The sequence below is a fragment of the Narcine bancroftii genome, chromosome 1 (assembly GCF_036971445.1).
Source record: "Narcine bancroftii isolate sNarBan1 chromosome 1, sNarBan1.hap1, whole genome shotgun sequence".
Lineage (NCBI taxonomy): Eukaryota > Metazoa > Chordata > Chondrichthyes > Torpediniformes > Narcinidae > Narcine > Narcine bancroftii.
This window is the reverse complement of record NC_091469.1, coordinates 274,072,124-274,096,505: the sequence shown is the minus strand read 5'-3', so window position 1 is coordinate 274,096,505 and position 24,382 is coordinate 274,072,124. Positions and strand designations below refer to the sequence as shown.

At 45.0% G+C, this 24,382-nt stretch overlaps 1 protein-coding gene across 3 annotated transcripts in view; it reads right to left on the bottom strand.

Moving 5' to 3' along the window:
* The window catches only part of abtb2b (ankyrin repeat and BTB (POZ) domain containing 2b), a 217,559-nt gene that overhangs the window by 64,242 nt on the left and 128,935 nt on the right, over positions 1-24,382 (bottom strand). For all 3 annotated transcript variants that reach the window (XM_069899436.1, XM_069899423.1, XM_069899429.1), the window contains exon 3: positions 486-632. In XM_069899436.1, coding sequence (XP_069755537.1) covers positions 486-632 — 147 coding nt within the window. The remainder of the gene's footprint in view (positions 1-485; positions 633-24,382) is intronic.

Genomic DNA, 24,382 nt, shown 5'->3' with positions numbered 1-24,382 from the left:
TCACACCCCAATCACGGAGCCGTGGACAGTGACTCAACTAGTTACACCAACCTGGTGACCTTTCCAGGATGCAAAGGTGGAATAGATGAGAGCTCACGTGAGCTACTCCTGCTCCTATTTCCAGTAACACTCCTGTCATTATACAATCACGCTTCCTTTATCTTCCTGGGAGCAATGCATTAAAAGGCTCTATTTGATAGCCATGAAATGATTTCTCGTTTACAACTGCCCGCATTCTGAATTCAGGCTTTAAATCAACAGGATGGAATTAAAGAACACAATGCCTTCACTTTCCCAAAGGGATGGAGACATGTCACTCACAATTCTCCCCACATGTCTTCCCAGTGCATGAGTGGAAAGAGCAGAGGCCAGAAGGCTACTGTCTATCCTTAGCCAGAGAGCATCCCATTGCTCAGGTGGCCAAATAGAATGAGAGTCGAAACTGAGTGTGCACATGCATAACATTCAAAGAATAAAGAACTCACTCAGCTCTGAAATGCTCCCAACGCACGTTGCCAGTAATGACTGCTCCAGGGTCCGGAGTTCCAACTGAGCATACGCGTCCGCCCGTCCATCCTTGGTTGAGGGCCCATTGTTGTACAAGCTGAAGTGGGCCGGCAGGGAAAGCACACCTGTAAGACAACAGAGTCAGCCGCAGGGCAGGGTATTCACAGCTACTTTACTTTGTACTCTAGATTCTCTTTTGCAGAAAGCCTCTGCCTTATGGTGACATCATCTGCTGCTTAAGGCCAATCAGCCACTTCTTCCCCTGGCAGGACACTTTTGTGGCCAAACATTTTGTGTCTGTGGAATATAACCATCCTGTTAACATTGCTGTTCACAAAAATCCCTACAAATATACCTAATGTCTTTTAAAAGGAATAAATACATCTATCCACCATAAATTTTACCAAAATCTGGTTAAAATTATCAAAAATGTAAATGGTGTAGAAAGAGGCAACAGAATGCCATGTTTATCTTGTCTGTTGCTTCATGCCAACTGCTCCCCAGTATTTTGTTTACCAAACCTCCTCCACACATGGATGTGGTTGGAAGGGCAGTCAGTTAGACTCACCATATTGCCGACTTCCGTAAAAGCTTGGATATTTCACTGGTGGTTTCAGATCGACTTGACTCTCATCAAGTATCTAGTAGCAAACAGCTCCACTCTCTGGCACCTGGTCGAAGCTCGATCACCAATGGTGAGCTGTCATATTGAGAGCACCTGCCTCAACCATCAGCTTTAATGTAACTTTACACCTGAGGACCCCCCCCCCCCCTCCCCATTCCCAACCAGTTTCTAAGAACCGAGAGTGTCAAGTTCAAGTCCAAATTTATTGTCAGAGTACATACATGACACCACAGAAAACCCTGAGATTCTTTTTCTGCGGGCCAGGCAAAATGACCACATATTAGTTTCGCAAACTGTACTCAAGAAAAAGATACATATGCAAACAAGAGAAATGTAAACAAATTGTACAAATACTGAAAAAAAATTCAGTGATAAATAGTGTGCAAAGTAGTAGTCCTTAAATGAGTCTCCTAACTTGTTTAGAAATCCGGTCGGTAGTGGAGAGGTAGCAACTGTTCTTAAACCATATAACCATATAACAATTATAGCATGGAAACAGGCCATTTTGGCCTTTCTAGTCCACACCAAACTAAGTACTCTCTTCTAGTCCTAAATCAGATATTAAATAATCTATTAATTTTATCTAGAAAGGGCCTTTTAATGGATTGAAATTATGCTGTTTAGAACTGGCACCTAAGCCTGAGACCAAACCAAGTGCAATAAATGCTAAAACATTTAAGAGGAATGTTCCATAAAAACATATCGTCAATATAACAAACTAAAAGTTCCATAAAGTTTGTATCCATCATGACATAAAATTGAGCACAAAATATTTTTGAGATTCCAGAAACATCATTTCATTTTCTCTTCCTTGCAATTCTATTTCTCAAATAGTCCTACTCCTTTCCAGATTGTCAGAGACAGAGATCCTGGTGGTACCTATATGCCTTTCCTGTTCCTAAACCTGGTGGTACCTATATGCCTTTCCTGTTCCTAAACCTGGTGGTACCAATATGCCTTTCCTGAAAGTAGTAGCAAGAACAGAATATGTCCTGGGTGGATTAGATCCTTGATAATTGCTGCTGCTCTCCAACAGCAGTGTTCAAGAGAGAAGTTCTCAATGGTGGGGAAAGTTTTGCCTGTGATGTACTGGGTTGCGTCCACTATCTTTTGCAGGGCTTTACACTCAGGGGTATTGGTGCCCCTTTACCCGGCCATGATGTATTCAGTCACCACGCTTTCCAGTACACACGTGTAGAAGCTTGCTAAGGTTTCCAATGTCATATCGAACCTCTGCAAACTCCTGAGGAAGTCGAGGCACTTATGTGCTTTTTTCACGATGATGTTAGTACATTAGGACCAGGGAAAGGTCCTCCAAGATGGTGACTCCCAGGAATTAAAATGTGCTCACCCTCTCCAGCTTTGGTTCCCCCAATGATCACTGGATCGTACACCTCTGGTCTTCCCTTCCTAAAGACTACAAGCAGATCCTTGGGTACAAGGCTGTTGTTAGTACACTATTCAGTCAAGTTTTCAATCTTCCTCCTGTCTGCTGACTCATCGCCCCGTTTTATACAACCATTACTGTGGTGTCATCAGCAAATATGTAAAAGGTGTCATAACCGAGCCACGCAGACATAGGTGTAAAGTGAGTAGAGCAGGGTTGAACACAAACATGGACAATCACGTTTTGATGGAATGAGTAATGCCAACTTATTAAAATTGAATGTGCAGTCGCCATTGTCTATTACAATTCAAAGTGGTACAAAGAGCACATTTGTCTAAGGCTAAGTTGTCTCACTTTTATTCCGATATGACTCCCTCGTGTGACAGCTGTAAGAGCAGAGAAGCATCATCAATAATTCATATGTTCTCGACTTGTCCTAGTCTTAAAAAAAATACTGGAGAGAGGCTTTCCATACTCTTATCAAAAAATTTTAATATAGATTTAACACCAAACCCTTTGGGGGCCATCTTCGATACAATGGGAGGGAATGATTCTTCTTTATCTTGGTTCAGAGTCACTCTGTTTCTTTTGTCTCTCTTTTGGTGAGGGGAGTGATTTTACTTTAATGGAAGGATGCTGCCCCGCCTACTCATGATCAGTGGTTGGGTGACATCAAGTCCTGTTTGAATAAGGAGAAGATTTGTTATTCAATTAATAATTCAGGTATAGGATTCCAGAAGTTATGGGGGCCATTTATGACTCACTATCTTACTTTATAATATTACTCCATTGTCTGACACATCTTTTCCACGTTCTTTATATTAATTTTCTCTTTTTTTTTGCCTTCATTTTTTTCCTTTAATATCAATCATATAGCATCTGGCAACATGATTAAATAAGGGTTTTGTGTTTTTCTCCTTTACTATTTTCTTCTTTTTTTATTATTAGTTTTTTTTTAAAGTGTATATATTATTCAGAATGTGAATTTACAATTCAAGTATGTTTTTGCTATACAGAATGCTTTTTAAAGTTGAGTAACTGCCCATATTATTGAATTGTACCCTTTATTGTTTGTGCTAAAAGCTCCTTTGCGCAGGCCCGAGGACAGGTCCACGTCCTCCCCCTCCCATAAATCTTCGTCCGCGAAGCCAAGCCAAAGATGTTCTTTATTAAAATTAACAAAAATATTTTGAAAAGAAAAAATTAACTGGTAGGTAATTACATACTTAACGTTTCAGTCCTTCTTTCCATATCTTCACCAACGTCATAACTGCCAATGAGTTTCTCCTAAGGTTTGAGCCAATTCTTCACACAGATCTTTCCTGCTAATAGTGGAAACTCCCCAAGGCTGAGACATGAAAGCATCTACAGGCCAGCGCCAGCCAGTGAGGTGTCTGTGCCAGTCCACAAGTATGTCCAGGTATCTGTGGTCTGCTGTGGTGAGACCCAGTGTCAGCAGACACCCTGAGCAAAGAAAGCAGAGCAATGGCACTCACAAAACATCCCACTGCCTCACAAACCACAAGGCTCGACCCCTCAGAAGCATCCAATTTTCCCACGTTACATCAAGTGACCCGGTGTGAAAGACGATGTGCAGTCAACAGTCATTTTACCGTTTAGCACTTCAAGCCAGTGCCAATCACAATCACTGGCATTGTTTGAGCGAGAGAGAGAGAGAGCTGTTTCCTGACATGTGGGTCCATGGGGAGCGACATGCAGAGCTGCCGTTTCCACAGATGTTGTGCGCAAGAAGACTGAGAAACCCAGTCACCTTGTAACCGGCAGGAAACAGTGCGGAGCAGTGGGGATGGCTGAACAACCACACTTTGCCTCTTGGGATGTGATATTTTTTTTAAAATCCTATTTGATTCTTAGGCTCTCTTGTCTATGAGCAGAACAAGCTTCTACCTCAACCTTTCTGTCACAACCTTTCAGAAATGGCCTGATAATTGATCTACGTGCAACTTGAATGGAACTGACCGCAAGGCGCACTCATTAGCTGCTCTGGAAAGCTGTGCTGATAATTCTCCGCTTTGACAAATATTCCCTTTTGCATAGCATGCCACTTAACTTCATTTCGATACGAATTTGAGACGATGGCAATGAAAGAACCAGCTTTCAGCATTCAAACCTGTGCAAAACTCTGGACTCGTGGTAAAACTGTGAGCATACAATACCAAGAGTTAAAACATCCAATTTAGTCAACAACACTCAACTGATGGTTGAACTGAAAAAAAAGGAAACCAACTTTGTTGGTGCCTTTTAATTAATCTTGCACATACTTTTAAGCAGCTCAAAAAAAGAATTCAGACACATTTGCTTTGATTTGTTGGTGCATGTGTGTCAGTCGGCCAGGTGCTGCGGTTTTCGGTTTGTGAGTTCAAAGGTGGTCACACGAACAGAGAGGCCCTTTCACAAGAATACAGAGTCGGTGTTTCAGGACTATTAAATCATGGCACCCGTCGCAATATGGATCCTTTTGCTGGTTTCATGAACTGACAAAGATTTTTTTTCTCTCTCTGTGACTGTGATGTTTTAGGAGATTCATCTGTTTAGAATTATTGAGTACAGCTGACGAGATAGCACATTTCAGAAGCTCAATTCAGCCATAACGATTCTGCAGTGATAACCAGTGGTTCGGGTAACTTACTCAGTGTCATTTATGATTGTGAAGCTTTTTGAAATGGAAATCAAAACTCTGGCTGGAGAATTGGATGTTAAACAGACGCAGGTTGTCTCTTGCCATGATTACATGAAACCATGATCCAGATGTGACCAGGCAAAATTATCAAACCCAACTATTTTACCTCAGGTTTGACTGAATTGAAGCACTTAAAATGGCAAATTCAATCAATGTAATTTACTCTTAAAATAATTAACATTTATATTAATTATTTGCAACTCACCAGCTCAGGGCCTCCCAGTCTAACTCAGTATTACTGGGCATCTATTCTTTATTTCAGACTCCTTCTCCAAAAGGACCACTTCCTGGTCTGTCCTTCCCCACCTTCCTGCCTTACAGGTCCATCCCTCCCCAGCTTCCCAGATTACCAGTCTCCAGTCTATCCCTCTCCACCTTCCCAGGTTACTGATCTTTCCTTCTCACCTTCCTGGCTTAACAGTTCGTCCCTCTCCACCGTACCTTACTGGTCTTTCCTTCTCCACCTTCGCAGATTACCGGTCCGTTCTTCTCCACCTTCCCAGATAACTGGCCCGTCCCTCTCCACGTTCCCAGATTATCAGCCCTTTCCTCTCCACCTTCTCCCTCTCCACCTTCCTAGATTACTAGTCCGTCCCTCTCCACCTTCCTTGGTCCATTCCCTCCCCATATTCCCAACTAAACTTGTCTGATCTATTCCCCCTCTATCCCACTTTTTATCCTTGTAAACTGCTCACCCTCTCCCCACCTTGAATAGTTCTTGACGCCTGCTGTCTATCCCTGTTCTGACTGTATACCCCACCCGCTCTCCCTCCTGCCAATCATTAGGGGCCAAGATAACCAGTGATCAAAATGGTTACTGGTGTCCAACTGCTGCATAAGCTCCATCCTCAACATTCATTGGAGCGCTTTCATCCCTAACGTCGAAGTACTCGAGATGGCAGAGGTCGACAGCATCGAGTCCACGCTGCTGAAGATCCAGCTGCGCTGGATGGGTCACGTCTCCAGAATGGAGGACCATCGCCTTCCCAAGATCGTGTTATATGGCGAGCTCTCCACTGGCCACCGTGACAGAGGTGCACCAAAGAAGAGGTACAAGGACTGCCTAAAGAAATCTCTTGGTGCCTGCCACATTGACCACCGCCAGTGGGCTGATATCGCCTCAAACTGTGCATCTTGGCGCCTCACAGATTGGCGGTCAGCAACCTCCTTTGAAGAAGACTGCAGAGCCCACCTCACTGACAAAAGGCAAAGGAGGAAAAACCCAACACCCAACCCCAACCAACCAATTTTCCCCTGCAACCGCTGCAACCGTGTCTGCCTGTCCCGCATCGGACTTTTCAGCCACAAACGAGCCTGCAGCTGACGTGGACATTTACCCCCTCCATAAATCTTCGTCCGCGAAGCCAAGCCAAAGAAAGAAGCTGAACACTCACAAGAAACAACTCAGATTTCTCAGCCTATTCAGTGCAAGTATTTTAAAATCCACCCAGGCTTTTCTTTCTAACCCAAAAGAACTAAGAAGGATGTGTTGAAAGCTGTCTCCTTTAGCAATGTTTGAACAGTCAATATTATTTGTAAGAATATTACTATATTGTGCACACCAATTCTTTACAATTAGGTTTTTTTTAATTGCCCAAAGTAATGAGATAGATTCAATGAAGCAGTTTATATTTGGTCTACTAAAAGAGTTTAAGACAGGAAGGGATTGCCTGGAGATCTACTTGATAACCAGAGTTCAGTTGCCTGCAATTGTCTCAGTGGAATGCAATGTATCGCTGCATTAATGACCAGGGCATGGGTTCTGGATGTGTGGCATGCTTTTTTTGTTACATCCAGGCATGTGTGAAGTATGCAGTATCCCAGTATGGGTGAGCTCCAGGAACAGTAAGACTTCCAGGAGTTGTAAATAGTAAAAACAGGGTTGAAATTTGAAAATGTAAGAAGTGTGTAGTTTATTTTATCTGTGCAATGCATGGAAAAATATTGTTTAAAACTTACTGCAGATCGCCTGCAAGCTCACACCAAGACACAAGAGAAACTTGTCCATGAACTACTCTTTGCAGACGATGCCGCTTTAGTTGCCCATTCAGAGCCAGCTCTTCAGCGCTTGACGTCCTGCTTTGCGGAAACTGCCAAAATGTTTGGCCTGGAAGTCAGCCTGAAGAAAACTGAGGTCCTCCATCAGCCAGCTCCCCACCATGACTACCAGCCCCCCCACATCTCCATCGGGCACACAAAACTCAAAACGGTCAACCAGTTTACCTATCTCGGCTGCACCATTTCATCAGATGCAAGGATCGACAATGAGATAGACAACAGACTCGCCAAGGCAAATAGCGCCTTTGGAAGACTACACAAAAGAGTCTGGAAAAACAACCAACTGAAAAACCTCACAAAGATAAGCGTATACAGAGCCGTTGTCATACCCACACTCCTGTTCGGCTCCGAATCATGGGTCCTCTACCGGCACCACCTACGGCTCCTAGAACGCTTCCACCAGCGTTGTCTCCGCTCCATCCTCAACATCCATCGGAGCGCTTTCATCCCTAACGTCGAAGTACTCGAGATGGCAGAGGTCGACAGCATCGAGTCCACACTGCTGAAGATCCAGCTGCGCTGGATGGGTCACGTCTCCAGAATGGAGGACCATCGCCTTCCCAAGATCGTGTTATATGGCAAGCTCTCCACTGGCCACCGTGACAGAGGTGCACCTAAGAAAAGGTACAAGGACTGCCTAAAGAAATCTCTTGGTGCCTGCCACATTGACCACCGCCAGTGGGCTGATATCGCCTCAAACTGTGCATCTTGGCGCCTCACAGTTTGGCGGGCAGCAACCCCTTTGAAGAAGACCGCAGAGCCCACCTCACTGACAAAAGGCAAAGGAGGAAAAACCCAACACCCAACCCCAACCAACCAATTTTCCCCTGCAACCGCTGCAACCGTGTCTGCCTGTCCCGCATCGGACTTTTCAGCCACAAACAAGCCTGCAGCTGACGTGGGCTTTTTACCCCCTCCATAAATCTTCGTCCGCGAAGCCAAGCCAAAGAAGAAGAAGAAATAGTAATGCTTAGATGTAGTTCTGCTTGTAGTTTTGTAGTTTGAATAAACTTCTGTGTAAAAAAAAAAATGACCAGTGCATGGGTTGTAATCCAGAAGCTGGTGTATTGTGCATCACCACGGTTTGGAACAAGTGTTATTCTTCCAACCCTACTTTTTTTGCCTCCATGGAAAAATGGGAAAACCATTTAGCAGACTGTCACGTGCACCAATGGAATCACCTTTCCAAAAGGGTCAACGGGATACATTTATTTCAGTGCTTGATAATGTGAGCCTTGCAATGAACTTCTGCACTTTTAGAGGCAGAAAAAAGAAAATGGCAACAAAATTGGACATTACCCTAATGCAATTTCAAACAACATAGATTGGAAGGTTATCAGCAATAAAAATGCAGCCAGCAGAGAAGATTCAGATTTCAGATTTATGCATGACATCACATACAACCCAGAGATTCTTTTATCTGCAGCGAGGCAGAATTACCATTAATGGTAGTGCAAAAAAAAATTCTCGATGTACACATGTAAAAAAATAAAGAAATGTTAGCAAACTGACTGTGCAATACATAAGAGGGGGAAAAAAATCAATAAAGTTCAAAAGTCAGAATCCTTAAATGAATCCCTGATTGAGTTTATTGTTGAGGAGTCTGATGGTGGAAGGGTAGCAGCTGTTCCTGAACCTGGTGGTGTGAGTCTTGTGGCACCTATACCCCTTTCCTGATGGTAGCAGCGAGAACAGTGTGTGTGCTGGGTGGCATGGATCCATGATAATGCTGCTGCTGTCCGATGGGAGCGTACCCTGTAGATGTTCTTGATGGTAGGGAGGGTTTTGCCTATGATGTCCTGGGCTACGTCCACTAACTTTTGCAGGGCTTTACGCTCAGGGTTATTGCTGTCCCCATACCAGACTGCAATGCAGCTGGTCAGCACACTTTCTACCTGTAGAAATTTGCCAGGGTTACTGATGTCATACCAAGTTTCCACAAACACCTGAAGTACAGGCACTGATGTGCTTTCTTCACGATGCCATTAGCAGACAATGAGTCATTGCACTGAGTAATGCTGATCTGATTGGAGATTAACTGTAGTGAAATGCTACAATCATCGGTCCTGAACCTGACTGCTGACCATTTCTCTCCATGGATGCTGACTGACCTGCCAAGCCCCTCAAGCTATTCTTCATTTGCTCAACATTCCAGCATCTGCAGTGCCTGCAATTCTCTGATTCCAAATTGTAACTGCAGTGACATACCATCAATATTGGAGGAAGACAACAGTGAGAGTGTACAAAGGAGACTTGCGGAGGTCAATCAGGCAAGTAGACATGAGGAGGGTCATTTGGGTTTCCACTGTGATTTGGAGGGATGAGTTATTAACCAAAGGTCAGGAATGGAGAGGATGGGGTAGCAATCAGTGGGGAGGGCAGAGTCTTAGGAGGGTGGAAGTTAAGGAGAAATGAAACTGGAACAGTGTGGAGCAAAAGGGTGAAGAGGTAGCACAATTAGGATTTAAGATCTTGAGTGATAATGGAATCTGAGCCCTTAGATTTGGTGGAATAGATGAATTCAGCATCTTAGGGCAGTGGTTCGTCTAAGGATGAATATTAAATGTGGGATCTGCATTAATAGAATCATAATCTGCGACGAGGTGATTGTCATGGGAGTGCCCAACAATGGTCATGATAAGAGGGACAACCTCCCAACATTATTCCAAAGAGAGGTTTACACAGGAACAAAAGTCAGTTGATGCCAAGTTAAATTTTTAAACATTTTAATTTAGACATAATATATTTGTAGTCCTTTGGTTCGAAGAAGGCATGTTGTTGTTCAATTCATCTGTAGATATGAAGGTGATTCTGCAGTCCCCGTCTGGAAGCGCAGAGTCCAGCTCAATGTGGGCACTGGAAGTTTGTTGTTGGAATAACTGTGGCTGCTGCTTTGTGACACCGTTCACGGTTTTCCATCAGTTTTTAGCAGCACCTGTCTTCAAATCTGGTGTAGGCTTCATAGCACAGGGCTCACCAGCTGGTTGAGCCAGCAGCCGCAGCTTCTACTTCTCAGCTAGATGTCAGAGTAGCATAGGGTTTCCTTCACAGTGTCCTTATAGCACTTGCGTGGAGGATTGAGGTCTCCTTCCATTCTCCAGTTCACCATGGTGCAGCTGGAGAGGCAATAAGGTGGTTGTCCATTCTAATGACATGCCCCACCCACTGTCTCTGGGCTCTGATGATCAGGGACTCAATGCTGATGGACTTTGCACGACTCAAGACCTCCAGGTTGAAGGATGCCAAGATGGAATGGAGGACGCACATGTGAAATTTCTCCAGTTTGATGTGATGTCAGTACAGAGTCCAGGTCTTACACTCATCTAGGAGAGAAGGGATGACCAGAGTTCTGTAGAATTTCAGCTTTGTAGAGGTGGGATGTTGTGTTGATTGACCCTTCTGTTACATAGCCTCCCCAGAGCCTGGCTGGCCTTGCTGATCCTGGAGTCAATTTCTTTGTCCAAAGACCCATCTCTCGAGATGATGCTCCCCCAGTATTTGAAGCTTTTTATATTTGTCGGTTGGGTGTTGTCAACAGTAATTTTTGGTTCTATGATGTTGGCATTTGGCATGGGCTGATGGAGTACTTCAGTCTTGTTCAGTAGATGGTCATAAAAGTGTCTGACAATTTGTTCAGCATTAACTGTAGTTCACTGTCTTTGTGCGCCAAGAGCGCAGAGTCATTAGTAAAAAAAGGGTTTCTTGAATGACTGTGCAGAGGCACTTCATCCATGCATTCAAATAGTGAAGGTCAAAGAGAGAGCCGTCCAGTCAGTACCTAATGAGCATGATAAAAGGTCCTATCGGCCCATGAGCCATCCAGTTTACACCTAATCGGCCAACATCCCCACTACGCTTTGAATGGTGAAAGGAAACCGGAGCACCCAGAGGAAACCCACACAGACGCAGGGAGAACATACAAACTCCTTATAGACAGGCACTGAATTCAAACCCGGATAACTGGCACTGTAACATCGTTGCTCTAACTGCTCTGTTAACTGTAGTAACGAGAAACCATGGACATACTTTTCTTTCCAACGGTGTTCCATATCAGCGTAAAGCACAGAAACCTTGTTCACTAATTTATGCCTTTAACAAGTTATTTATGAAGTGGGAACAAGCATCAGCAGCAATTTCCCATTCTTTTTTTGCCAGGTAATATTTCAGTTAAACTCAGACAGTCAAGCCCTGTTTGTGAATCAGTTGACAAACGCTCCAATCAAATTTAATATAATGCGAAACCGAGCACTTTCACGATGGGATTCTTGGATTATGGATCAGCTTTGCTGCTTTGCTTGCTTCTGTGAAAAATATCGCAAAGATACCATTCGAAGTTTTTATGGCAGATTCACATTCACAAGCAATAAACTGCACCAAGAACAATGACAGCAGTATTCCCCTGTTGACATTTATGAACTTAACACTCTATTCATACTGACTCTTGCTCTGGTTAACCCACACAATACACAAAGTGAAATGAATGGAATCCAGAGCAGAAGTGTGAGGTGACAACCCATATCAGATCCATTGGTCAGGGAATCGGGTCCAAAAGGTTGTTTCGAAGTGATAGTAGTCAGATCCTTAGAATGGTCGAGAGTCAAGACATAGAAATAACTGGAGGCAGAAATCTGAATGCCGGCACAAAATAGCTTGTACTGAATCAATTGCCTGTTTATAATTCCTGCCTAAGCTTCTTTTTGCCAAGAGGGACATAGTGGTTGGTGCATTTGATGACTGTCCTCTATGTACTCATTCCTACCCTTTCATTGAGGCCACTTTATAACCTACACAAATGTCATTAATTGTTGAAAGGAATGATTTGGTACTGAAGAAAATGCAGAGCACGGGTTTCCTTATGTTCACATTTTTTTAAAAAAATCCATCTGATCCTGAATTTACGAGTTCCTTAGCTCAATACACAAGGCTTTGATTACATTGAGATGATGCATTTTATTTGATACGACTTTTCCAGATGGTACACATCATAGAATTAGACTCTTTCCCATTTTTGCTGAGGTTTCATGAACTAGTTGGGTAAAAACCTGGAACAATGTGATACCTTAGGTGCTGACATTATCTTTGTGTAGGGAAAGTAAAGCAGGAAGGAGTTCAAATCAACTGGACGGTAGTATTATATCTTTCTCCTTTTCTTTCACACACTCTCTCTCTATCTCTTTAATCTCCTGTGGAGACGACACGTGGAACTGAAACCCAAGGGCAATTGTTGAGTGGCTTGGGGTGGAATTTAAAGACTAAATATGTATGGAAGCTAAATGAAACAACTGTCAATTTGTAGTCATTCATTCTGTCCATATATTTGTGCTTGACACCTCAAACTCCTGTACTAACTGTAAGCCTGTCAGGCTGCAATTAGATCTACTTGTACTCTATTGAGAGAGCAGAATAATAAGTTTATATTGGTAGTTTTGATTTTAAAAAATGCAAATGCAGGGATATACAATGGCCAGAAATCCCAGAAGTGAATGCAGAATTACGTTTTTATTGAACTATTAGATTATTCCTAGTCTCCATCTCTCACTCTCTGCAGTCTGCAAGGCACTGTCTTCCTGTATTTCCCCCTGGTGGCAGGCCTCTTGGCTCAGCTCTTCATTTGTGGCTTTTTTTTTCACCATTCCCTTGAAATTCTCCCTCATTTATCTTTCTACCTTTCAGCTGCTGCACAGCAGAGGGGGAACTTCTGATGAACCCTTTGTGTTATGAAGGGAAATGAGCAACTAATGAATGCATCTAGGAAGCAGATTGCAGGAACAGAGCGGCCAACTTCCCATTCATTTGCCCAGACATGTTTCCCAGGCTCTCATTGACTCCTTTTATCTTCACATTCCTCTTCCAATTATTCGTGTCTTTTTCCTTTTGAATGAATTTTACCCCCAAATCATCCACTCCCCTTGTCCTTTTTTATTAGTTCCTTTCCATCAGGACACCAGGCCTTTTCATGTCTCTGCTTCCCTTCTAATTGGATTCCCTCAAAATATCAGTCTTTTCTTTCAACACAATAATTTCATATTTTTAAAATGTGAACACAATTAGAAGGTTAAAATTTGTCTGCTGTCATTTGTGCTAAACAGGAATCATTTCATTTTGAGTTCACCGACTTCAACAAAAACGGATGAAAATTTGAGGCTATTTCCAAACTATTCAGACAACAAAATATTCAGAAAATTTCAGATCTTGTTTAACAAAACTCAAGTTTTTAAACAATGAACTAAATCACCATTAGATCAGAACTAATTATGCACACAAACTACATGATTTTGATAGCATTTATGATGCCCAACTTCAATCATCTTGCCACATTGCTATCTTTGTGAAGTACCTTTGTTATTGAACAAGTTGTTTAAAAATTGTGGATCCTGCTAAGTAGGTAGTGATGGGCTGCTCGGACAACTTATGACGTCATTTAAGCTGAGCTGGCAGTGGGCATCTCAGAGGGAGTTTCCTCATCACAGAAAACACCAGATTCACCACTGGCTGGAGTTAACCGAAATCGTGAGCTGAATGATAGTAACATTATGGAAGTGTTAATATGATGGATATATAATCAATGGCCTGTGGCGGCTCACCACAAGGCAGGCGAACCGGCACCACTTGTAAGCCATGTGGCGGGGCAGACAGCCAAAATGGCGCCGTCGGGGGGCGGGGGTTTCCCTTCCTTCCAGCTCACGGCTCAGAAACCCACACTTGGGGACCACGTGACGCCCGGGTGACGTCAGCGTCCTCCAGCGTGGTTCTCAGCCAGGTCTGGGCTGGGAGTATAAGTGCAGCAAACTAGTCTGCTCACTGAGCTCAACCCGTCTGGTTGCGTGCGTAATTGTAGCCGCCGCTACAATTGGTGACCACGACTGGTTTAAACATCTTTGAACCCATCATGAGCGAGCCTGGGATCAGCGCTATAGCTGTAAAACTGCCTGAATTCTGGGTTCAGGAGCCGGAGACCTGGTTCAGCCATACGGAGGCCCAAGTTTCACCTCCGCCAGATTTCATCCGACATGACCAAATTCTACCATGTGGTCACTGCCCTGGACCAGGCCACTGCCAGACATGTGCTGCACTTTGTTCAGCACCCACCCTTCGAGGACAAGTACGAGACCATCAAGCGAGTGCTTACTGGGTCCCTCGGACTATCCAGACACCAGCGTGCCACTCGGGTGCTGCACCTCGACGCCCTGGGGGACTGGTCCCTGAAGGAACTGATGGACGAGATACTCGCGCTCATGGGTGAGCACACCAACTGCCCACTTTTCGAGCGTATCTTCCTCGAACATATGGCCGGGGACATCCGCCCGCTGCTGGTTCAGGAGAGCTTCACTGACCCAAGGAAGGTCGCCCAGAAGGCCCAAGAGCTATGGCCTGCATGATTCTCAGAAGACTCAGTGGTCCAGCAAGTCACGAGGCACGGGGACGACCACGCCAAGCCCACCCCTAGTGCAGCGGTAGAGCACCCGGCCATTGCAGGGGCCCCCAAGAGCATAACCAAGGCTACTTCAGGCCTCTGCTTCTACCACCAGCGCTGGGGAGCCAAGGCCCGGAAGCGTCGTCATCCCTGCTCGTTCCAGGGATACGACCAGGCTGGCCGGTGTTAATGGGTGGGGCAGCTGGCCAAGTACACAGCCTTCTCTACCTGCAGGACTCAGTCAGTGGCTGGCGGTTCCTCATTGACACTGGAGCCCAGATCAGCATCATCGCGACCACGGCCATCGAATCCAGGAACCGACCTCGTGGACCGCCCCTCCGTGCTGCCAACGCAACAGCAATCTGGATGTATGAAGACAAGACAGTCCACTTCCAGATCAGCCAACAGAATTTCGCATGGAGGTTCATCATCTCGTCCCTCCTGGCTGCCATCCTGGGTGCAGACTTCCTCCTCACACACAGGCTTCTGGTGGACATTCAAGGTAGGTGCCTGGAGGATGCCCATACATTCCAGGCCATTCGCCTCAACACCACCCAGTCAGAGTAATTGCAGATGGCCACAATCAGCACACCCAGAGACGTTCCAGCAGATCCTGGACGAATTCCTGACACTCCTCAGGCCACAGTTCTCCGCTGCCTTGCTGTGCCATGGGTGTTCCATCACATCACCACCCAGGGCACGCCAGTTCACACCAAGGCACGCCGACTCCTGCCTGACAAGCTCCAGGTAGTGAAGGAGGAGTTTCGTACCTGTTGGAGCTGGGGATAATTCGGCAGTCAGACAGCCCATGGGCCTTGCCGCTCCACCTGGTCCCAAAAGCCTCTGGCGGCTGGCATCCCTGCGGAGATGATCGACGGCTCAATGAGTCAACTGTTCCTGACCATTACCCCATTCCTCACATTCAGGACTTTACGGCCAACCTGCAGGGCGCGAGGGTCTTCTCCAAGGTTGACCTGGTGTGCGGATATCACCAGATCCCGGTGCACCCTGAGGACATAACCAAGATGGCTGTCATCACCCCCTTTGGTTTGTTTGAATTCCTGCACATGCCGTTCGGGCTCAAGAACGCCGCTCAGACCTTCCAGTGCCTCATGGACTCTGTGGGCAGGGACTTCGATTTCGTCTTTATTTACTTGGACGACATCCTCATCGCCAGCAAGGACTGGGCGCAACACAAGGCCCACCTACATGCCCTTTCCTCCCGGCTGGCTGACTTCGGCCTTACCATCAACCCGGCCAAGTGCCAGTTCGGGAAAGAGTCCATGCAGTTCCTGGGCCATACTATCACGGCTGAAGGAGCCACGCCTGCCACTGCTAAGGTCGCCGCTATCAGGGAGTTTCCACGCCCGGACAGCCTCAAGAGGCTGCAGAAGTTCATGGGTATGGTCAAATTTTACAACCGCTTCATACTGGGAGCTGCGCGCATCATGCAGCCGCTGTTCGCCCTCATCACAGCCAAGCACAAGACGCTCACTTGGAACCCAGAAGCTTGCACCGCATTAGAGGCAACCAAGGACGCCCTGGCGAAGGCCGCCATGCTCACCCACCCGCACACTGACCTGCATATGCCACTCTCTGTCGATGCCTCTGCCACAGCCGTCGGTGCCATCCTGGAGCAGCAGGTGAATGGACATTGGAAAACACTGCCATTCTTCTGTCGCCTGCTTCGCCCACCAGAACGCAAGAATAGTGCCTTTGATCGCGTGTTACTGGGCATGTACCTGGCAGTGCGGCATTTCCGTTATTTTTTTTGGAGGGGAGGACTTTTACCATTTTCACAGACCACAAACCTCTCACCCAGGTGCTTGCGATGGCAAACGATCCCTGTAGCGTCACCTCTCTTTTGTGTCGGAATTTACCACCGACATTCGGCAGAAGGCGGAAAAGGGCAATGTGGTTGCCAATGCACTCTTGCGACTGGCCATCTGCGCGCTGACGCCCAGCCTCAACTTCGACCAGCTCACCCGGGACCAGGAAGCTGATGAGGAGATGAGGGCCTTCAAGACCGCCATCACCGGCCTGCTGTTTCGAGACCTCCCGACTCCGAGCGGCGAAGGCACCAACCTGTGCGATACCTCCTTGAGCAACCTGCGGCCAGTGGTTCCCCAGCAGTGGCACAGGCAGATCTTCTGTCACATCCACAACCTTTCACATCTGTCCATCAGGTCCACGTTCCGGATGGTGGCAAAACGGTTTGTATGGCATGAGCTGCGGAAGCAAATCGCGGACTGGGCCAGAAATGCACCTATTGCCAAACGTCCAAGGTGCACAGGCACACCAGGGTGCCCATACAGGTGTTCGAGCATGTCCAGGAACGGTTCAGCCACATTCATGTGGACATCGTCGGGGCCTTACCCATTTCCCGGGGCAACCGTTACCTGTTTACGGTGGTGGACCACCCAACTCACTGGTCCGAGGCGATCCCAATGGCAGATGCCTCCACCAACTCCTGCTCCCAAGCACTGTTGGATGGTTGGGTCACCCGGTTCGGCGTCCCGGCTCACCTCACCAGCGATCGGGGTGCCCAGTTCACATTTGTGCTCTGGGCACAACTCGCCAACAGGTTGGGGATCCAGCTACACTTCACCAAAGCCTACCACCCACAGGTCAATGGACTGGTCGAACGTCTGCACTGCTGTAATGGAAGATTTAAACTGTTTTTGATTTTTGCAGTCTTTGCTTCTGCAAGGCTGAGAACCTGCTTGTTTTTTAGAATCAGCAGACATAATCTAATTTGCACCATGAGGCCCAGGATGCATATTTAGTAGACACACCTAAATTCCACCATGGGTCCAACTTCCACCATGAGGCCCAGAGATGCATCTTTTGTTGGTCGCAGACTGTCAGGAGACCTTGAAGATAATTAAATCATTTGTTCAAAGAGATAAGATCTGAAGTAAACAACTTTTGGGTAATATAAGCCATGGTCTCACTGCTGAAGTTTGAGACTCTCCAAGAGGTGGCAACATCTCTCAGCAAGAAGAAGAACTTCAAGAGTCCAGTTAACGTCCCGGTCGAGGGAGGTTGAGAAGCTGCTACCGGCGCCCCGACAACCTACTACAAGTGTGCAGTCATTGCCTCACTTCGGCAGTTGGGACTAGTCCAGGCGTTGATAAGTATAATTGGGAAGGGCTTGCATATTGTAGTGTGAATTCAGCTTTAGATTTAGTAATAAAGCCTTGTATAAACTGAACTGCTCTCGGTGTGTGTGCCTATTTTCTTTCGGTAGCTCAAACACTGTGACCAATCTAAAGCGATCAAAATGAGAGGTATAAGTTTACCCAAGACAACTGCCAACTTACGTCGGCGCTTATGGCCCGCCTCACCGGTCCCGACTGGATGGACGAACTGCCTTAGGTGCTCCTGGGCATCCGCTCCACTCCCAAGGAAGATCTGCAGGCGTCATCAGCTGAGCTAGTCTATGGTGCGCCGCTGGCACTACCTGGTGAGTTCGTCAACGCATCTCACAATCCCCAGCAGTCGCCACACAAACTACTTCCTCACCTCAGGGCATGCTTGGACTCCTTCAAACCCTCACTGCTGCCCAGGCATGGCACCCACCCATCTCACGTTCCTGGCGAGCTGCTTTCCGCGGAGTTCATTTTTGTTCGGCGGGGCCCAACCGTGGCACCTCTGCAGCAACCGTACGAGGGGCTGTACAGGGTTATACAGCGTTCCGGCTCAACATTCAAGCTGGACTTGGGTGGCAGGCATGAGTTGTTTATCATGGACAGGCTGAAACCAGCACACCTCAATGCCACCGAACCCGTGGTCGTTGCCCAGCCCAAGAAGCGAAGCCGCCCAGCAAAAAAGACATTGGCGCTGGTTCTGGGGGTGGGGGGCTGTGTGGCGGCTCACCACAAGGCAGGTGAACCGGCCCCGCTTGTAAGCCATGCGGCGGGGCAGCCGGCCAAAATGGCGCCATCAGGTGTTTCCCTTCCTTCCAGCTTGGGGCTCAGAAACCCGCACTTGGGGACCACGTGATGCCTGGGTGATGTCAGCGCCCTCCAGCGCGGTTCTCAGCCAGGTCCGGGCTGGGAGTATAAGTGCAGCCCAGCAGCCTGCAATAAACTAGTCTGTTCACTGAGCTCAACCCATCTGGTTGTGTGTTATTGCAGGAACAATGTAGCCGCCGCTATAAGCCCATGTAAACAAACAACTACTGCACATAGGCAAGCTCAACACTCAAATAATAAAAGTCGTAGGATTACCCCACTCATCCTTGCACTTTGAAGAATCATGTGTCTTCCCCACTTGTGAATGCTAACTGAATTAATAATTGTACACCAGTTCTTTATCCTGGTCTCTCAATTAAATTGTCATTTCACAAGTAAATTCCATTTGTCCTGTTTCTATATAATTCAGGGGTGCCCAAACTATAGCCCCTGGGGCAACTGCAGTCCATTGCTCATTTTTAAGTGGCCCATTAGAACATAGACTCTAGCAATAAATTGCATTGTATGAACACTGCACTTAGTTTCAACACTCGATGTCACTGCCATTTTGAACAACTACTAGATCGACTGTTGCAATGTTATTGATGAAAAAGTTTACCTCAGTTGATTAAACATGTTGGAATCGAAAAGAGGGAAAATAGCAAGGGAGTGCCAACAATTTAAGACACTGTGGGAAAATGAATACTTTTTCCACAGAAGTCAAGGGCAAGTGTGTTTGTTTGATTTCGAAGGAATCTCAGAATCAGAATTTATTGTCATGAACAAGTAACGAAATTCGGTGCTTTGCAGCATCGTCACAGTGCAGATATTTATATAAAAAAATAGTGCATGAAAAGTAAGGGAGTGTCTTTGGTTTATTGATTATTCAGGAATCTGATGGCAGTGTGGGAAAAAAGCCGTCCTTATGCTGCTGAGTGCTTGTCTTTAGGCTCCTGTACCTTTATCTCCAATGGTAGCAGAGTGAGGTGGGCATGGTCTGAATGGTGGGGGTCTTTGAGAATAGAGGCTGCTTTTTTTAAGACCTGCCTCATGGAGATGTCCTCGATGGAATGAAGTCTGATGCCTATGATGTTGGAGGCTGAGTTAACAACCTTCGGGAGTTTTTTTCTTGTCCAGACAGTGATGCAACCAGCCAGAATGCTCTCCTTGGTACACCTGTAGAAGTTTTCAATAGAATATTCGGTGACATAACCAAATCTCCTCAAAGACCTCACAAAGTCTAGCCACTGGCAAGACTTCTTCGTGATTGCATTGATATGGAGGCTCCAGGACAATTAACTTTAATAGCCTAGCTACAGAATCGTTGCATCACAATCATTAAGGTGGACACTTGGGCCATGAACTTTATTCAATGAGAATTGTTAAGGAATGATAGAGACCGCCTTGTCTCTTTCTTGAACTTTTCTCCTGTTTTTATTTTGCACCCAGCTTTTTATTTTGCACTGTTTATTTGAATTTTAAAGAGTTTTATTGTATTAATTTAAATTAAATTTAAGAGCAGCAGATACAGAAATGCCTAATGCAATATGTGAGCATATCAATAAACTAATGTTAAACTGTTCAGTCGTGTCATATAATTATTTTGATTCTGAATTTTTGATGGAACAGGGTTTTCTGGCCGACAAACACCATTTTTCTTGCAATGTAACTGGTTGAAAACTGCCAGGCTCAATACTGCTTGGCCCCTGTATCCTTATAATTTTCTGTATGTGGTGCCCACAACCAAATAAATTAGCCAACCCCAAAATAATTTTTTTCATGATTTACACTCATCGTCTGCTTCCTCTGATGTCCTGTAACCAAGCCAGTCAAGATTCAGGCTCAGGAGTTAGCTTTTGATGAGCTTTACAATGTTATATAGTTCCATCACAATGCCAATGTAAAAACTTGTAAAATCAAAGCAGCTCTGATTCCGAAGCCTTTAAAACTCCACCCTGATACCCGACACCCTTTCTGACATCAATTTACTCATCAGTCTGATTTATTATCCCCTTCATAACGCTCTTTTGATGCATGCACTTTTGTGCAGAAATGTCACTCTTTTTGTCCAGAGCGCCAAAGTACATAATGGCCCTTGACTCAGCCTACCTGGTAAATTTGTATGCTCACAAAATTCTATACATTTAAACAGACACAACCCATTTCCTCCAAACACATTTTGACACCACAATCAATCCTTCTCAATGATCCCTAATTCGATTCTTCAGCTCTGTCTCAGAACACCAGACAGATAAATAGGTGTGAGTAAAAGAGAGGTGGGGGGGGGGGGGGGGAGGTGGTGGCCGCGAGTCTTGGGCAGCACAGCAGCCAGATCAGAGACACGAATTGGAAGTAAACACCACTTTGTACAAGTTGGGGGTGGGGGGAGGAAAGATCAATGAAGATCGTCAGCTGTTTTGTGGAACCCTCCCAAATAGGTTGACATGAAGAATAATTGCTATAGTTTTCACTACATTTTAAACATCATGCTTTAAATCTCTTGCCTTTATATAACACACAGAATATATAAATCTTTGATCCAATTCCAGCTCTCCTGTGGAAGCACTTTGCAAAATTCCTTTCCAATTGGCTCTTAGCTAAAGTCCATTTTAACAGACATCGGATCGAGCCAAGAAAACACGTTCCTTACAGATGACAGTCCCAGCCCCAGGTCCAAATATTTAACAATTAATGTTCAGTTTTAAAACAGCAACAATACGAGTTCAAATTCCACATTCTATATTTTTCACAGAAATGTGCTAATAATTAAATTTAGTCCTATTTAAATAATTTCTACTTGTGTTAAATATACTGCAAACATTTTTTTTCAGGTACACAAGAAAACCGGATAAATAAAAATGCAATTTTTAGCTCCAACTCCCAACCAAGTAGTAAATAAATATGGTAGGTTTTAAAATAAGCATTAGACTTTGCTGGAAAAGTAGCTAAAACAACAGAAGGTCAGAATGTTCCAAGAGGTAAAATATGTCGCGATCACTGTGGTCAAGGCCAACATCAAGGTCCACAGTGCTAAAATAACTTCCTTTGACTGAGGCAGCAGGCTCTCGGTATTAAAATTTTGTAGAAAGTTACCATAACTAGAGGGCTATGTGAATGATTTTTATTTTATTTCCTTCTCTTTTGATTCTTTTCCTCAAGGAAAGGCATCAAACCCTCAGTCCACCATCACATTACCCTCAAAAACTCTGCCCCCCCCCCCCCACCACCCCCATTATTAGCAGGCCAACTAAGAATGAATGATTGAGACTAATTTAAACACTAGGAACTGGATCTCAATGACAGCTTTGGGACTTAACCCAAAACAATGCAAGATGCCTGTTCCATCGCTTAAAGAACTTGGATTGAAGATAGTTTTACAATGCTATTAGTGTTTACAGTCCTATGGTGGAAGATGACAGAGGCAGCTTTAAGTTCCTTGGAACCTAAAGCCAACTGCTTTAAAAATAGGCTGGACAAGTATCTCTAATTCAGACATTTCTTTAAAAAGCACCATTTTTCTGTCCTATTAGGCTCTGTGTTGGATATTCAGAAGTCTGTACAATAGTAGAATTGAGGCTGATGGTGACAGAAGCTGTAAATTCTATTTAGGTTCCTTTTGGTTTGAGTGTTCCCAAGTGGAACACAATTCAACTGCTTGGCAGTTTACCAAACCTATCACACCTTCCTGTTTGTGTAGTGCAAAGTCACTTTATTCATCATAACATCCTTTGAAATAATCTACTTTCACATCCAGAGGACTAATATGGTTTTTGAATAATGTTTTTCTATAGATTTCAGCAGTTTTAAATTCTAAATTCTAGCCTGAATCTTAATCAGCACCACAGAGAGCAGTTTGCCAGTCGGAGTCTAAGTGAATGTCACCTTTGGCTGAATTGTTGAGATAAGGTCCTGGCCACCTCACTGACTGAAAGATCAAATTGTGCTGATCAAGCAAGAATGGGAGTCTTCAAATTCCCTTCTCAACCCAAACCAGATGAACTATCCATCTTATTAACTATGTAGAACTTAGTCAGATAAAAATATCTAGTGCATTTCTTGTCAAGATATATAGTTTCACTGTAATTGCATTGATAATTTTTTTCTTCTTCAGAGAATAAAGTACAGAATTACATGAAACTTATCTGTTCTTTTCAAACAACTCCTAAATGGCCGCTGAAATGATCCAGTAGAGATGGGCAATAAATGCTGGTCTTTCCAACTACATCCAGATTCTGAAAAAAAACTTTCACTTGTATTCATTGTGCAGACCTTTTGACAGATTCATTGTCAAAACCTTGCTTTCACTGAGCCCATGCACGTATTTTGGAGCGACTCTCATGGGATTCAAGTAGTTCTGATTCTGACAAGCTTCCTGCTTCGAAGTATAGTGGGTATTACACCATGGAAGGTGGGTCATCATTTCTGCAAGGGCAGGGCAATCTTTGCTTGTGGAAACTGCCCAGGCAATAGATATAAAATGTAGTAAAATGTACATTTTGAGTGTGTATTTACCTTTAGTTTAGGAGTCCGCAAGCATCGAATCCACGCTGCTGAAGACCCAACTGCGCTGGGTGGGTCACGTCTCCAGAATGGAGGACCATCGTCTTCCCAAGATCAAGTTCTATGGCAAGCTCTCCACTGGCCACCGAGACAGAGGTGCACCAAAGAAGAGGTGCAAGGACTGCTTAAAGAAATCTCTTGGTGCTTGCCACATTGACCACCGCCAGTGGGCCGATATTGCCTCCAACCGTGCATCTTGGCGCCTCACAGCTCGTCGGGCAGCAACCTCCTTTGAAGAAGACTGCAGAGCCCACCTCACTGACAAAAGACAAAGGAGAAAAAAACCCAACACCCAACCCCAACCAACCAATTTTCCCTTGCAACCGCTGCAACCGTGCCTGCCTGTTCTGCATCAGACTTGTCAGTCACCAATGAGCCTGCAGCAGACGTGGACATACCCCTCCACAAATCTTCGTCCGCGAAGCCAAGCCAAAGAAAAGAAAAAGAAAGGACTCCCAATGCTACCTTGCCACTTCAGAAGCTGAGTGTTTAGTCTGCCCTCTGCTTGCAGCCAAATTTTAATGTCAGTCATTGGAAAAAGTTACAAGATTGCACCCAATAAAAATGTTAAATTCCTAAATATTTCAAGCTGTAAGAAACAAATTCCCCTCAGTTGCATTTATCTACAAAATGTAAGGATTTAAGATGATAGAAACGTGATTCAAAAGAGAGATGAGTTGGATAAAGGTGGTCTTCAGATTTATTGTCAGAGAACATACATGATATCACATTCAACCCTGAGATTCTTCTTTCTGCAGGCAGAATTACCACTTATTGGGAGTGCAAAATAAATGGACTCAATGTGCACATGTAAAGAAATAAAGAAATCCAGACTGTGGAATACGAAGAGAGAAAAAAAACAATAAAGTGTAAGAGAGTCCTTAAATAAGTCCTTGATTGAGTTTGTTAAGGAGTCTGATGGTGGAGGGGTAGCAGCTGTTCCTGAACGCAGGGTTGTGTATTGTGCTACCTAGACCCCCTTTCTGATTGTAGCAGAGTGGGTGCTGGGTGATACGGGTCCTTGACAGCAGCGTTCCCTGTAGATGTTCTCAATGGTCGGGAGGTTTTTGCTCGCTATGTCCTGACATTAGGTCTTGTCTTCTCGTTTACAAATTCCTTAATAAATAACTTATGCAAAATAATGTCTGTTACATGAAGAGGATGAGTGAACATT